The following is a 15,311-nucleotide window of genomic DNA, read 5'->3' on the forward strand; positions in this document are numbered from 1 at the left end:
CAAAATGGTAAATGGTAATCAATATATAGTGTCTTTTTAACCACTCCAGGTTCTGCAAAACACTTTATAATATTTATCATTTATCCATTTACTCATGCACAGTAGTTCTTTCTTTTATATAATTTTAGGATATTTAGGAATACATATGGGCAGTAGGGGTGTACAGTGTCCAACGATGCTTTGGAACAGTGCAGGGGCTGGAGATCAAACCCCTGACCCTCTGATTGGAAGACAACCACCCTACCTAACGGGCAGAGCTGCCCAATCTGTGTTCTTATTGAAACACAAGAGAGAATCAGTCTATTGACTTGCTGGTGTAGATTCTCAGTCATCCAGGACATATCTAACAAGCCTAACAATTTGTCAGGCTAACAAGGAGAGAGAGAGTGAGTTAATCTGTAGGTGAATTCAGTTTACTGAACATCTCAGCTTTAAAACCTCAAACTCCACACTGTCTTTTGAATTGAGAAAGCTCCTCGGATGTGAAGCAAAACAACTCATTCTGTGGCACTACGACGAACACCAATATGCTGTTACTGAGGCTCTCAGCCATATTTTAGATCCTGCCACTGGTGACGAGGAGAGAGGCCACGAGCCTGACATGAAAGATGTTGTAAAGAAGAAGGTGTCAAACGTTGAAGGCAACACAGACTATAATCCAGACCAAGAGTCAACCAATGTAGGACAATCCAGAGACAAGGAAGAGGGTCCTGCTAAGGTTAATATTACATTCTATTCAAAAACTGGGAACATTTCTTGGTTTTCATCCCAAATTAAGAGGTCAGTTCTCAGATAAAATGTGTGCATCTTATACCATGTACTGAATAACACATTTATCTGACATGAAGAAAATATAGCAATTAACAGATTGTGCACATTTGACTGTTCTTGCTTTTGTTTGTAATACTGTAATGTTTTTATTATTTTATTTTATTACTGATTTTAAACGGGGATATAATCATACAGTTAAGTTCTCTGCTGTAACTTTTGACATAAAACCTTTTCAATAATAAAATCCTACTGGTCAGTTTTGACAGAAAACACAAAAACATGTTCTTCTGTGCTACTATTCAAATCATTTAAAAACAAATGTCCTTGATCAGCTTTGACACATAGTAATCTGTGATAAATATCACATTTCGTCTGTAAGTTTGTTGTAGTCAAATCCTTACATTTTTTTTGTTTTGTTTTTATCAAAAAGCTATAAAGTTGTATAAGATCAAATCAGTGAGGCAGGCCATAAAAACCAAACAAGGTCTAAATTATTACTATTCATAAGGAAACAAGTTGATATCAAATGAGATGACAATGTATGTTTTAGTTGTTTATAATCAGATATATTGGAGTGGCCATTTTTGACCTCAAAAGTAGTTAAGGAATGACCATAACAGGATTGTTACACAGCTCAAAATTTAAAACCAAAACACTATTCAGATAAATAAAAACATTTAAGAATCATTTGTTTTTTATTGCTCTTATTTAAAACAGTACTTCATAGAAAAACACTGACATTTTTCTCCTTCTGAGTAACCTATGGTTATTTTAACACATAAGATGATTGTATAAAACTGGTTTCAGTGGTACGGCATACAAAATAAAACTATATAATCAGAACAAGGATATGAAAAGGTCAAGATACACAGATTACAGAACAAGATGGAAGACATGATAAATTTTGGGTCAGAGCAACATTAATTCTCATTTACTTACTTCACAATTTAAAATCAGATAGATCTGAAACATGAGTCAAAGAGCCACGATCCAAAAGCAAAGATGATTGTTGGTGTTGAGGAATAAATACCTATATTATATTGAGCATCAACTCATTTGACTAATACTTGGACAATAAATGAGATGCTTTTCTCTGCTAAACAGAATTTAAAAATCACATTATGTTCACTTTGAAGTGAAGCTGTACAAACTTTATATCCACAAAAAAGCCATAAATCCTCCACAATCAGTCACATCTCAAATGATTTTTGATTTGCAATAATTTAAAATATACATAACTTTAAAAGAAGAACAGTCAAAAATTACATAATCAAATTATCAGCCTCTGGATAAGTTTATTTCTTAAAATAACAATAATCTAAAACAGATTGAGTTGATTCTGGTCCAACCTTACACTGAATTCATAAAATGAAATAAAATAATTTTCCAACTTCTGCATTTGAAATCTCAAGAAGACTTTTATCATAAATTAATGTCAATTTTAGTTGCTGACAAACAAAGTTAAATGTTCAACGTTTTGTGAAAAGTAAAGCAAAATTACCCTTAAATTATTTAATTTGAACATTATTAATGGCGACAAATTAAAACATACATGATACAAGAAAAAACTGAAGTTAAAGATTCAGATAGAGAGCAAGTGATCAGAAATCATTGCACAAAAGATAGGTTGAATATTTCACACCTGGCACCTACAGAAAATAAAAGAGGTAGAGCTAAGTAAAGTTATTGTCACATACCTAAAACTCCCTAAAATAGGGAAAAGACAATTGAGACCACAGGAAGACATGTCAGAAAAAGATCCACCATTGGTGAAGTTAAAGTTTTAAAAAAAGTCATATGTTGCTGTTAGTTTAAATATAATAAATAGTGAACAAAGTGAAGGAAGACTATAAATTAAAATGGGAAGTTTTGAGTTTTTACTGACCGAGACAAACCTGCCTTTCTTACATCCTCATGTAGAGATGTTTATAAACACAAAACATTAACTTAAGTGTGTATAGATTTGTTTTCAACATGTAAAGGACGACATTCATTTATAGATCACAGCAGTACTGATTGAAAAACTAGTAAAATTAAAATAAAATAAGAACATAAGTTGGTTATATCTGTATTGTTTATAAACTACATTTAAAACTGAGGGGAATTCCTCCTGTAATGCAAATGAGTTGTATAGTTTAAAGCTCTCTCTATCCATCCTGGATCTCTTTGGTGATTAAATAAGAGTATAATGGCTGATAAATCGATAACATAGACAATAATAATCTCATAAACACTGAATTTAAGCAGCCTATAGTAGCCCTTCTTTTTTCTGCAGGAAATCATGCAGATGAAGAAACAGATTATGTTACGAGTCCTTGTTCAAATTTAGTACCGTCAAAGTGCTGAGATGAATATTTTCCAGCTGCTTGGATTTGAATCTTCACATAAAAAAAGATAAAAACACCGTTAGGAGTCGGCACTGTGGTGCAAAATAAAACAATGGCTGTCGTTACAACGATGTGCTGTGTTTCTGGAAAATTCTGTCACAGTTCAGTTTCAGAGCTCTTCTTCCCGAAGAAATTATTTTCCTCCCGGTCTATCCGAATCCGAGGAGAACCATAAGAGACTGAACCTCCACCGAGTCTGTAGGGAAAACAACACAAAGTACCTTAAGAGCTACAGTCACAGAAAAAAATAACAGCTACCATCTTTCATTTCTAGGGTTTTCAATCAATCAATCAATCAAATTTTATTTGTATAGCACATTTCAGCAGCAAGGCATTTCAAGGTGCTTTACATAATCAAAAAACAAAATAAAAACAGCATGTGACAATGAATAAACAGTAAGAAAGAGACAAACATCAAAAACCCACACTCTAACCCTAATTTAGCCATAAGCAACTCTAAACAGGTGGGTTTTAAGTTGAGATTTAAAGGCACCCAGTGTTTCAGCTGTTTTACAATTTTCTGGAAGTTTGTTCCAAATTTGTGGTGCATAGAAACTGAAAGCTGCTTCTCCTCGTTTGGTTCTGGTTCTGGGGGGTTTTACATATCAGGACTTAATAAAAACCATCTGGTCTTTACCAGGTTCTAAACTTTTTCAAATCTAATCTCAAGTGAACAAAAAGGCACACCAAATTCCACCATGTTACTATATATTAAACTGTGTGTGAACAACTAAGTCCAGCCCCTGATCCAGCTGCCTGTAGAAACCTCTTTCAGCAGCAGAAACTCTCAGTAGTGGTTTTCTCTAGAACTTTTTCAGTTTCTCACATGGTTGTGGAGGAATTTGGGCCCACTTTTGTTAGCAACATTGTTTCAGTTCATTGAGCTTTGCAGACATTTGTTTCTGCTCAGCTCTCTTAAGGCCCCATCACTGGAGTTCAATCAGGTTGAGGTTCTAAACTTTGACTGGACCTTTAAAACCTTGATTCTTTTGTTTTTCAGCTGTTCTGTTGTAGATTAGCTGCTGTGTTTGGGATCATTATTCTGTTGAATCATGGTCCAATTTGGTCCAAGCTTCAGCTGTCAGACAGTCGGCCTCACATCTGATTCTAGGATCCTTTGGTCTACAGATGAGATCATGGTTGACTCAGTGACTAAGGCCCAAACCATCAGCCCTCCACCACCATGCTTTCAGTTGGTATGAGGTGTTTGGGCTGATATGTCGTGTTTGTTTTTCAATAAACTTGGCACTGTGCATTGTGGGTAAACATCTCTACTTTGATCTCATCTGTCTAAAGAATAGTGTTCCAGAAGTCTTGTGGTTTATTAAGATAAAACCTTCCAAACCTGCCATTTTCTTTTTTTTTTCCTGCAACTCTTCCAAACCGTCCTGTCATGAACGTTAATCTTTACCCTTTAACCTATTAATGGAGACCTGTAGATTCTTAGATGGAGCTCTTGGGTTTTTGGTCATTTCACTGAGCACTGCACGGTCTGACCTCGGGCGAATTTGCTGGATGTCCACTCCTGGGAAGATTGGCAGATGTCTTAAATATTTTTCACTTGTGAATAATCTTCCTCTCTATAGAGAGGAAGATTGAAGATGGACTTCAAGTAGTTTGGGAATGACCTTTAACCCTTCTCAGATTGATGGGCAGCAACAGTTGGTTCTCTGAGATCATTGCTGATGTCTTTCCACTTTGGCATTGTTTTAGACAACACCTGTATGCTTCAAACCAACTAAATGACAAAACTCCTTCTTTTGTAGAGCTGATCACACTGATGATGATGAGTTAATCAATACATTTAATCCGCAGCACCTGGATGATAGTGAACCTCTGAAATCCTGTGGAAGCCGCAAGGGTATACTTAGGGTTTACCTTCACAGCTTTTCCATTTTAGCTTAATTTTTGTTTAAGAAATAATGACATCGTGGAATCTGTGTTTTTCTTCACTTGAGATTAGATTAGGATAATTTAAGAACCTCGGGAAGACCAGATCATTTGTTATGACCTCACACATAAAACATGAGAACTGAAAGAGGGTTGACTTTCTTTTTTTTCTCTTAAATGTTTGTCATTTAAACTACGAATTAATAACTTGTGCATTTCCTTTCAGAATAAAACCCAAACTGTACTCACTTACACAGTGGGAGACCCAAAGTAGTGCTCAGCACGGTGAATTGGGGTTAAGGAAAGTCTTCGATTGATTTCCTGTGGAAAAAAAAAATCAAAAACATAAAGACACTTTCAAAACATGTTTAAAAGCATTTTCTAATGGAGCAGAAACATGAAAATGAGTAGGAAAGCAAGCACTGCAAAGCTTGATTTACGGTTAATAAATATGACCATCATTGTTAACAGTTCAAGCTGGCAGGTTGAAGTCAGTACTAGAGGGTCAGTAGGAGAGGTAGAGTGAAGCACAAAGCTTTTAAAAGCAAAGATTCAGCAGCTCTTGGAGCTGGAGCAAACCAAACCCAAGCTAGTACTCACTATCCATAGATTTATCCCCCAACATGGGCTCCTGCTCCATCATTTCCATAGAGATTTTTATAGTAGGGACACTTTCACTGAAGGGGTAGTCGGACTGTAGGAGGATGGAGGGAATATATTAAACACTTTGTTCGTTTTTTAATGCTTAGAATCGACTAGAGTCTTCGCTGACAGACACATAAATAGATTCAGATATCTGTCTTTTACGTACAAAGTCGATTTCACTGTCGAGGCTTCCCTTCTTCTTGTTTTTCTTTTTCTTCTCATCCTCCTTCTTCTTCTTGTCCTTCTCTGGAATCACATCATCCAGGTAGCTGAGGTCGTGTTGGGAGAACAAGTAGTCCATAGCCTTTCGGACCGCAACCAGTGCCAAAATCTATAAAACAGACAGTTTGAAATTAAATTCAAAGCTTAAACTGTGAGCTGTGTTTGGGTTCAACTACATGTTTGTCATTTCTCACCATGACAGGGAAAACAATGGCAGCCCCAGTGGACTTGAGTGCCCAGAGGAGGATCAAACACACAGCCTGGATGAAAGTGAAGAGGTGGATGCGTCTCTGGGGGACGTGGCGCAGGTAGATCAGGTCCGGTTGGTGCTTGGCAGGCATGAGGAGCAGCTGCAGGCGATCCATGAACTGAAATGTGCAAATAGAAAAGATACAAGGTCAACAATTTGCCACCAAGATAAACATGAAAAATTCTACTCATAAAGTCAGTGTGAAAATTATATTTAAATTTAATTTTTCAAGCAACAACCATTTGGCCGAACAGAGAATCAAATTTAGCACACAAGAAGGAATAATTTAGTTTTATTGGATAGGTAATGTTTGAGTAATGTTCCAGAAATGTTTTTGAAAAGAAATAGCAGAAATAAATCAGGTCTATGTTACACGAAAAAAAAAAAAAATAGCACAACTGGGCAAAACCTGTAGATTCTCATCCCAAACAAGCCAAAACCACAACAAAATACATCAAACTAAATCTGATAGCCATTATGTGCCAGAACTTTGTGACTTTCGGTAAGAAAACAGTCCAAATTAGACTGATTCAGATGGATAGTTGGGAAGCAACTGGTACCATTACATACATAATGTGCTGTATAAATAGCTGCTATCTAATTATTGTTTATCAGCATAAATACACCTACAAGCTGCCAGACCTTCTAGTGATCTGTTAAAGTAGTTTTGATCAACTGTTCTCCAGACTTTCTGAAGGTCTTTCACAGTTCATGTTTGGGCTTCAGCTGCTTTTTCACTCAGTTTCAGCCCATGACAAAATACTGTGCTGTGTGTACCTAAAAATGAGGAACAAGTACAGGACAAAATAAGAGGAGTTGTGCATGAAAAAAAAACCTCTCTCCAGTTGATGAACTGTATCTGAAAGTCATATTTTTACAACCTGATACCAGACCTGAGAGATGCATCATCTGTCAGCTGATCATCGACTGAATGTCAAGTTTTCAGCTTTTTGAATCCCTTTGTTAAAGCTGAAATCCTATTTCCTGTAGAACTGTGTTATCATTGATTTTTTTTTTCATGGATTCAAGTAAAGAAATGGGAACAAAATGTGTCTTTGTGACAAACTGCTGGTAACAAAAAGATTAAAGCTCCTATTTAAAGTTTGTTAAGTTGTCTGTTATGAGTTGACACAGCACATGTTCCATCCCTTGAGTTTAGGAGCCTTTTTATGCCTAAATGATTCAGAGGACAGAGATCAGTGGCTTAACAAACAATAAGAAAATGACTGGTTCACTCTGTTTCAGTCCAAAGTTAAAATTAAAAACTTGGAAAGACCTTCACAAAGTCTGGAGAACTGCTGTCTGGGTGCTTGGAAGCAAAAACATATATTAAAAAATACAGACCTAGCATTCCTTCAAGGAATACATTTACCTTTCATACCAGAGTTTTAAATAATTCAAGATTATTTTAAGTTGTAAGACGTAAATGAGCATGTGTAGTGAATGACTCTCAGCTGCTACCACATCAAATTTTAGCTCAAGGTCAATTAGCTGTGGCAGCCATCTTGAATCAGATTGACTTCAAAAAAGTAATCAGTTGTAGATGTACATTCAGTAATTACTTTCTGAGAGTTTCATTAAAATCTGTCTGGTAGTATATGAGATATTTTGCTAACAGTTAGGCAGCAACATGAGCACAAACACTGTATTCTGTAGATAATTAAATTATGATATAGACAGGAGCTGACTTGAGACTTTTGCACAGTGCTGTAGTGTTTTGTTCTTCTGTACTTGGGGGGTAAGTAAAAAAATCCTATAAATGAAGAAAAGCTTAAAGGGTGTCAGCTGTACATTAGTACATGCTTTCTAGTTTTAGTTTGACTGTATACACTCTATATGTCTACACTTGCAAAATATAAATAATGTGAGCCATTTAAATAGACACAGACAAGGAACTTATTTATGGTAACTTGTCGATCTTTAGTAGTCAGCTGGACCGACTCACCTGGACACCATTGAGTGATGCCACACCCATATAGAGAAACACACCGTAGAGCACAGGCATGGGAATGAACTGTAAAATAAGGAGTTAAAACAATATTAATGTCATAAGTGACTGGCTGTTTAAGGTGAAAACAAAGAAAGCAGGGCAAATTCACAGAAACCTTCATGTGCTTAAGTTCCTGTTAGATGTAACAAGCGTTTGTATTTTTGGCATCACTGATCATTTAAAAATAACCCACAAGCAGCTTTACTGAGAACAACCTTTTAATGGAAGCATGCCATCAGCCACATAGCTGCCACTGGTTTAAATTTCATTTGTTTTTTTGTTTTTTTTTTATCTTAGCAAGAGCCATACAGCCTTGCATCATCTTTAAAGCAGAAGAAAAAAGCTACACAAAACCTTGGCAGGGCAGTACAAAAACATCCAGTGGTAACCTGTGTGGAAGTCCATTTCTGCCACTCTAATGAAAATAAAAGATCCTCCAAGTCATAGTTTTGAGACAGTATCTCATAATTATGATTTGCTAAGTCATAATTTTAAGATTGTATCCAATAATTGTAAGCTGCTAAGTCATAGTTAGAAAAACAATATAATTATCAGACATAAAGTCATAATTATGGCATGCCAAGTCAGTCCTCAGAAGCTAAGTCTGGATTATGAGATAGTAATTCATACTGTAATTATAAGATGCTATAGATAAATATTTATGGAGGTACCATTTTGAAGTCATAGTTTTGAGCTAGCATCTCATAAAAAGTGACTTAGAAGATTTCTTTTTGTTCAGAGGGGCAGAAATGTGCTTCCATACATCTGATCTATGAGGTGATGAAGCGTAAAATATTTAAAGTAGCGTCAGTAGATATTTTACAAGTCATTATGCAGCAGGCGAAGGGAGAAATATGGGAAATAAAATGTGTAGAGAATATCCACAGGAGGAGCCACAGCACCGCTCAGTTTCTTTTTTCTTTTTTTTTTTTGTTCTGCAGCCTAATGAGGGAATGGAAACTGGAGATGGCACTCCGCTGCAATTGGAGCCTAAAGTCCTGATGAGCATGCCTGCTTCACATTAAATTACTTCAGCTACAGGAGCTGCTAATGGGATGAAGAACAGACTTTAAATGATTATCAAAATTAAGAGGAGTGACAGGTGTTTGTCCCAAATAAAGTAGACAGTAATCCACATTTTCCATGGTAGAATTAAAAAGGTGGAGCTGTACCTTGAGGATAGGAGCCATGAAGACAGAGAGTCCCGTAAGGAGAAATACAAAGATGCCAGTGACTCTTTGTTCCCTGGAAAAAAACGTTATTAGATCCAATTCAAATCAGAAAAGCGACATTTACCTTTTCTTTTAACTGTCTCAGTTATTTGGTGGGAACTTAAAAGTACAAACCGAAAAATCACCGTCATTAGCTGTACAATTCCTTCATGCCATGATTTTGTTAAACTGATTTAAATCTCACTTTTCAGTCTGAGCAGAACTTTGTCAAGTCACCATCACAAACGTCAGTGACGTCAGTGACGTCAGTAAAAGGTTTCTGTGTTGTCTCACCTGACACCCAGGAATTTGGGCTGCTCTCCGGGCGCCGACGTCTCCGTCTCCATTTTCAGAGAATCGATGTGAGCGATGGAGATGACGGTGGCAGCCACGTACCATGGCAGCCCCATGAAGGAGCAAACTATCATCAGGATGGCCACCCAGAACAAGTCCAGGTGATACCCTGCTCCTTTCTGAGTGGGATAACAAGAGGAGAGGAGAAGAATGTGAGTTTGTCGGGATTGGAGGGCTCTTTATCAGCTGCCACAAAAAGTCAAAAAGTGGGCAATAATACATTTGCTTGTGTATTCATGTGTCTGTTAGCAAAATATCTTATGAACCACTGAACGTATTTTAAGAGAATTTCAGGACATTATTGGATGTACATCTACAACTGATTAATTTATGGAGCCAATCGTATAAAAGAAGGCCAAGAGAGCTAATTAACCTTAGCAAACACAAAAATGACTTCACTTCAGGCAGTTTTACAGATACTGAACTACTAACTACACAACCAATCCACCTTAGCAAAGACAAAAACTTTTAAAGCTATTGAGCTAAATTTGGTGTGGTAGCAGTTGAGAGTAATCCCAACTTATACTCCAAGAGCTACACATTGTGATAGATCTTTAATTAAAACTTCAGCATTAAGTCTTGGAGTCAACCCAGTTCAAGATGGTGCCCACAGTTAATTGATTTTATCTGACACAAACGTGGATAAAACTTAGTCAATTATGCAGACACAGAGTTAAAATTTTCTGTGGTATTAGCAGAGTCATTTAAAATACATACCCTTAGCACTAACAGGTTTAGAGAGATCCTGCAATATCACGTATATTTGTGCAAAGTTGTATTTTTCTAGGTTTGACAAAAATGGTGACAGCTCAATCATTTCCCAACGTAAAATGATCATTTTTCAAAACTCTGACATGAAAAACGGCAGATGATTCGTTTTTCCTTCAAGAAATGCACGGTCATAATTGTTTTTACATTGTTGCCTCTGGGTACGTCTGTAGATTTAGAAAACCTAAAAGTTCAAACTAAATGATGTTTTTTTTTCTTCTACAAAAAGATACTAAAATGTTTTGGTTAAAGGTCAGCTTTTCATCTTTGCGTCACCTAATCTCAAAAACCCTCCTTGTGGCTACTTTAACATGCCTCCCAATGCAAATGTCCACAATAAGTCAGTACAACCAGCTCCTAAATGCATCAAGAGTCTGATTTGATTTTTTACAAATATCTAATTTATTTTGTGAAGCTTTGACATTAATGTAGTTTTACAGAGAAAACTAAAATCAATTTTTTTAGTGTTGTCAGAAAATACATTAGTTTACAAAAGAATATGAATAAAATATAAAGCAGTATAAGCTAATAAATTGGAGTCTCTAAAGTTAAGAATGTAAATTAAGGATACATTGTTTTTTTAATCAGCACTTCACTAATAAATGTTATAGACTCATTTATGTTGATAGGAGATAATTCTGCAAATCTAAACAGTTTATTGTACCGTGGAGAGCTATTTTCCACTTATTTCATCCTTCCACCTACCTTGAGTTTGTGTTCTTTCCTGTTGACAATCACAGCAGTGATCTGCTGGTCCATGAATATAAGAATAGTGACCAGCAGAGCAGGAAGTGCAGCTGCCAAGTACACCCACCAGGGGTTTCCTCCAAAGGGAGGAATGAACCAGCCCCGGTCTGGACTTGTGGGCTAGAAAAGAATATGAAGAAAGAAGAAATGTTAGAAGACAGAGCACAATAAGGCAAAACTACAACCCCAATTCTGAAAAAGTTGAGACGTTGTGTAAATTGTAAATAAAAACAGAATGCAATAATTTGCAAATTTCATAAACCATTTTATTTGCAAAGAAACACAATAAACCCATCAAAGGTGTAAACTAAAAACACAACAGCACATCTCCCCTCTTCTTTAAACATCAGTCTGTAAACATCTAGAACTAAGGAGAGCAGCTGCTGGAGGTTTTGGAGTGGAACGTTGACACATTCTTGTCTGATCAAGGATTTTACATGTTCAACAGTCCTGGGTCTTTGCTGAATTTTTTAGTTTCATGGTGTACTAATTGTTTTCAGCTGGTAATAGATTTGAACTACAGGCAGATCAGTTCAGCACCCAGACCCTTCTGCTACAAAGCTCAGCTGGATGGTCCATCTTCTCTTTAGTGTGGAAAATGTGGCAGCTGTAGTTTTTAAAAAGAATTTCACATTTTGATTCGTCTGACCACAGAACAATTTTACATGTCGCCTCAGTCCATTTTAAATGAGCTTTGGCCCAGAAAAGACAGCAACATTTCTGGATGGTGTTCACATTTGGCTTCTTCTTTGCCTGATAGAGCTTTAAGCACCATTCGTGGATGTTACAGTGAACTGTGTTTACAGACAGTGATCTGTAGAAGTGTTCCTGAGTCCATGCAGTGATGTCCAGAACAGAATCAGACCTGTTTTTAATGCAGAGCTGCCTGAGGACCTGAAGATCACAAACATCCAATGCACATATTTTAATATAATATATTGTAATATCATATCTTGTCCTTTGAGCTCAAGATTTCTCCAGATTCTTGAAATCTTTTGACAGTATTAAGAACTGTAGATGATGTGATGGAATAAAATATAAGTTTATGTGATTTGCAAATTATTGCTTTCTGGGTTTTTTTTTGTTTGTTTGCATTTTTAAAAAGTTCTCAACATTTTTGGAATTGGGGTTGTATTCCCAAGTGCCATAGATCTTCAGCACAGAATTAAGTCACTGAAGAGAAACAAGAAAAAAAGCTACCCAGTGTGAGGCATTTACTTTAACACTAAGCAAGTCTTGAGTTTGGGATTACTGGTGCATCATTACATGACAGAAAAGAGTGAATTAAACCTCTGTGGTGAAAGAAAGCTGGCTCTGTGTTTCAAACTAGAGGACCGTCTGTTCTCACATCACCTGTAATTAACTTTTATCCCCCTCTGGACTAAAGGGAGGGTCTGGGGGGCCAGTGGAGGAACATTTGAGCTTAGCAATCACCAAGAATGTCTGTCTTAGTTTCAGGTAGTATGCATCCCGCCGTGCAAACTACAAAGAAAGCATTATAGTGGGATTTGAAAGAATTAGAGGGGCTTTCTTGCAGCAACATGGATCATTAATGGTGTAATCTGAGGAAACTGGACCTGCCTGACCACTGTCTCTGCTCAAAAAAAGCCACAACTTCAAGCACAGAGCAAGCCGTGAATGGCCATTTGTATTTCTTTACCTTGAATTCACTAGGCACGATCAGCTTTGGAGTGTCCACACCAACTAAGGCGTCCATGCCGCAGAAGAGAAGAATGGTCAAGATGATTGCAAAGTCACTGATGAGCTTCCTCACCTGCAAACACAACCGATCGGATAGTGTTTTTATCCATGTAAAAAAAAAAAAGAACTTGTCAGGAGCTGTTAGTTGATGCATGATTATAAGAGGAGGCAAAATGTTTGGTCCTAAAATTACCATTCACAGAACAGAAGGTTAATGCAAACTCCATGCGTTTTTGGTTCAAACTGAAATGAATCAATCCACTCAGTTATTAGATGGCTGAAAGGGAGTCTGAGTGAATATTGTTTACGCTCCTCTGGACGTAACTGTACAACTCTGATGGTCTTTTTCAATTTTCATCTGTTCCATTTTTATAAATTTATTTACATCAACTTTACTTATAGAATCCAAATACATTATTCATAGTTTATCAACACACAATCTGAGTTGCATTTTCTCCTTAGGGAACTCCTTTTCCTGTCACATAAATCAGTGTAAGTGTTGGAGAGCCTGCTACTTCCTGGTCTGAAGGTACATTTGTTCCCCGAGTTTGTCCTTAAGTCACCCGTTCTCACAGACTTTGTGCTGTTTTTATACCACCTGAGAGGAGGCACTACATAAAAAAAAAAAGTTAAAGACGGGGATCAAAAGTCCTGTTTGCATAAAACTGCCCGCACAGAGGCGACGTCATCATGAACAGTGTGCGCACCACTACATCTTTCAGTACAAACAGATAGTTCAGCTGTAGCGATTCACAAAACTGAGACAGAGCACATAGACACAGACAAAGACAGTATGCTCACCTTTAACAATTTTAACGAAGGGCTATAAATATTACTCACATTTCTAATCTGCTGAACTTTTATGCTACAAGGTCAGATAGAAAAGTCCTCCGGCGGGGACCATGACTTACTGTTGTGGGGAAGAATCTGCTGGTCTTGAACTTCTTCAGACCCATGGAGCAGGTGTAGGTCCCAAAGAACAGGATGAAGGACATGAGGGTGATGTCAGGCACATACTCACAGGCATTTCCAACCAACTTCCCATTAAACCTCTCACAATCATGCTTGGTCAACAATGCCCAGGAGGTGTCATTCTCCAACTGCAGATACAAGAACATACAAGTTATTGATGTGGAGCAACAAAAAAAATTTTTTATGAAAAATTAATTCTGAATCTAAACAAATCATCCCATTCTACCAAAATAACAAGGACAAAACATACCAGATCAGTACGGTTTGTCCAGTCAGTAATATTAAGAAGTTCTGACATGTTGCCTGGTGAAAAGAAACAAAGATATCTAATCAGTAAAAAGGGAAACTTGAGATAGCAGTAGTACAACAGTTCCAGTTTTAAATCCGTGTCAACATTTCGCTGCTGAATTAGAGCGAAATCGTTCAGTTCACACACTGATCAGGCTGCAGAGAAAGTAAACACAAGTATCCAGCCACTGACACACATGACTAACATCTGGAATTTCCACTACAAACACATTTTAAACACACTCCACAACACACTGAAAAACACAAAGTAAAAACATTCCCGTTTTTGACGTCTGGTGTCATTATTGTTGAATATTTGATTATGGTCTGATACAATCGGGCAAAAGATACATCATGATGTCTCAGTGGTCTTATTTGCCAGAGTCAAACTTCCTGTAGTGAGTATTTGTGTGTCCATTACAGGAATATGATTCCTCCACAATTTCCAATTTAAAATTCCATACTTTCTCAAACTCAAATTCTTTGGTATTTGGGGCTATTTTTTATGTCCAAATAAAAATATTTCACATAAACTCTTTAACATTACAAGAAATGTTTGGACATTGGTCAGGTTTTTATTTTCTAAATGCTCCTAATACTATAAAAAAACAACAAAACAACAGATCATATGCAAAAAAAGATAACAATATTTCTATAAAACAAACAAATACCTCCCTCAACTTCTTAAAAACATTTAAGGAATAGTTCAACCATTTTGAAGTAGGGTTGTGTAAAAGCTATGAACAATTATTAGACTTACCTGTTGTAGGTAGCTCTTTGAATGATCTAAATTTGGAGATTAATTCCAACAAGATTGATGAGCTAATGCCGTCTGAGCAGGGCCAAGAGCAAAGTGGATTTCTGCTCTTAAAACAACTCCAATCTTAAACATTTCCAAGTAGTTCAAGCAAAACTGATTTTATAAACTTTTATGCCCCCACAATTTTATATTAGCAGAAATATGATGATATATGATGAGCCTCAAGCTGCACTGGAGGACCTTCATCTAGCTTTTTTTTTAAATTAAATAACCATAGAATTGTGTGTAAATAACAATGGATTGCAAAATTTGTAGCGGTGTAAAGATCTATAAAACAGCGCTCGCACAAACGTTG

The 15,311-nt window shown here is 36.7% G+C and overlaps 1 protein-coding gene across 4 annotated transcripts in view; it reads right to left on the reverse strand.

The window, feature by feature from the left end:
- Positions 1-1,311: 1,311 nt before the first annotated feature.
- LOC108242604 (electrogenic sodium bicarbonate cotransporter 1) overlaps positions 1,312-15,311 on the reverse strand; it is a 45,800-nt gene continuing 31,800 nt past the window's right edge. For 3 of the 4 annotated variants that reach the window (XM_017427557.3, XM_037979580.1, XM_037979578.1), the window contains exons 15-26: positions 14,159-14,211; positions 13,848-14,036; positions 12,896-13,009; positions 11,194-11,355; positions 9,661-9,839; positions 9,328-9,400; positions 8,111-8,179; positions 6,110-6,283; positions 5,860-6,024; positions 5,649-5,742; positions 5,298-5,369; positions 1,312-3,354 (exon numbers count right to left, since the gene is read on the reverse strand). In XM_017427557.3, the coding sequence (XP_017283046.1) occupies positions 5,326-5,369; positions 5,649-5,742; positions 5,860-6,024; positions 6,110-6,283; positions 8,111-8,179; positions 9,328-9,400; positions 9,661-9,839; positions 11,194-11,355; positions 12,896-13,009; positions 13,848-14,036; positions 14,159-14,211 (1,316 nt within the window). In that variant the 3' untranslated portion in view covers positions 1,312-3,354; positions 5,298-5,325. The remainder of the gene's footprint in view (positions 3,355-5,297; positions 5,370-5,648; positions 5,743-5,859; positions 6,025-6,109; positions 6,284-8,110; positions 8,180-9,327; positions 9,401-9,660; positions 9,840-11,193; positions 11,356-12,895; positions 13,010-13,847; positions 14,037-14,158; positions 14,212-15,311) is intronic. The other variant, XM_037979579.1, reaches the window with a different exon arrangement.

This window comes from Kryptolebias marmoratus, linkage group LG14, assembly GCF_001649575.2.
Source record: "Kryptolebias marmoratus isolate JLee-2015 linkage group LG14, ASM164957v2, whole genome shotgun sequence".
Lineage (NCBI taxonomy): Eukaryota > Metazoa > Chordata > Actinopteri > Cyprinodontiformes > Rivulidae > Kryptolebias > Kryptolebias marmoratus.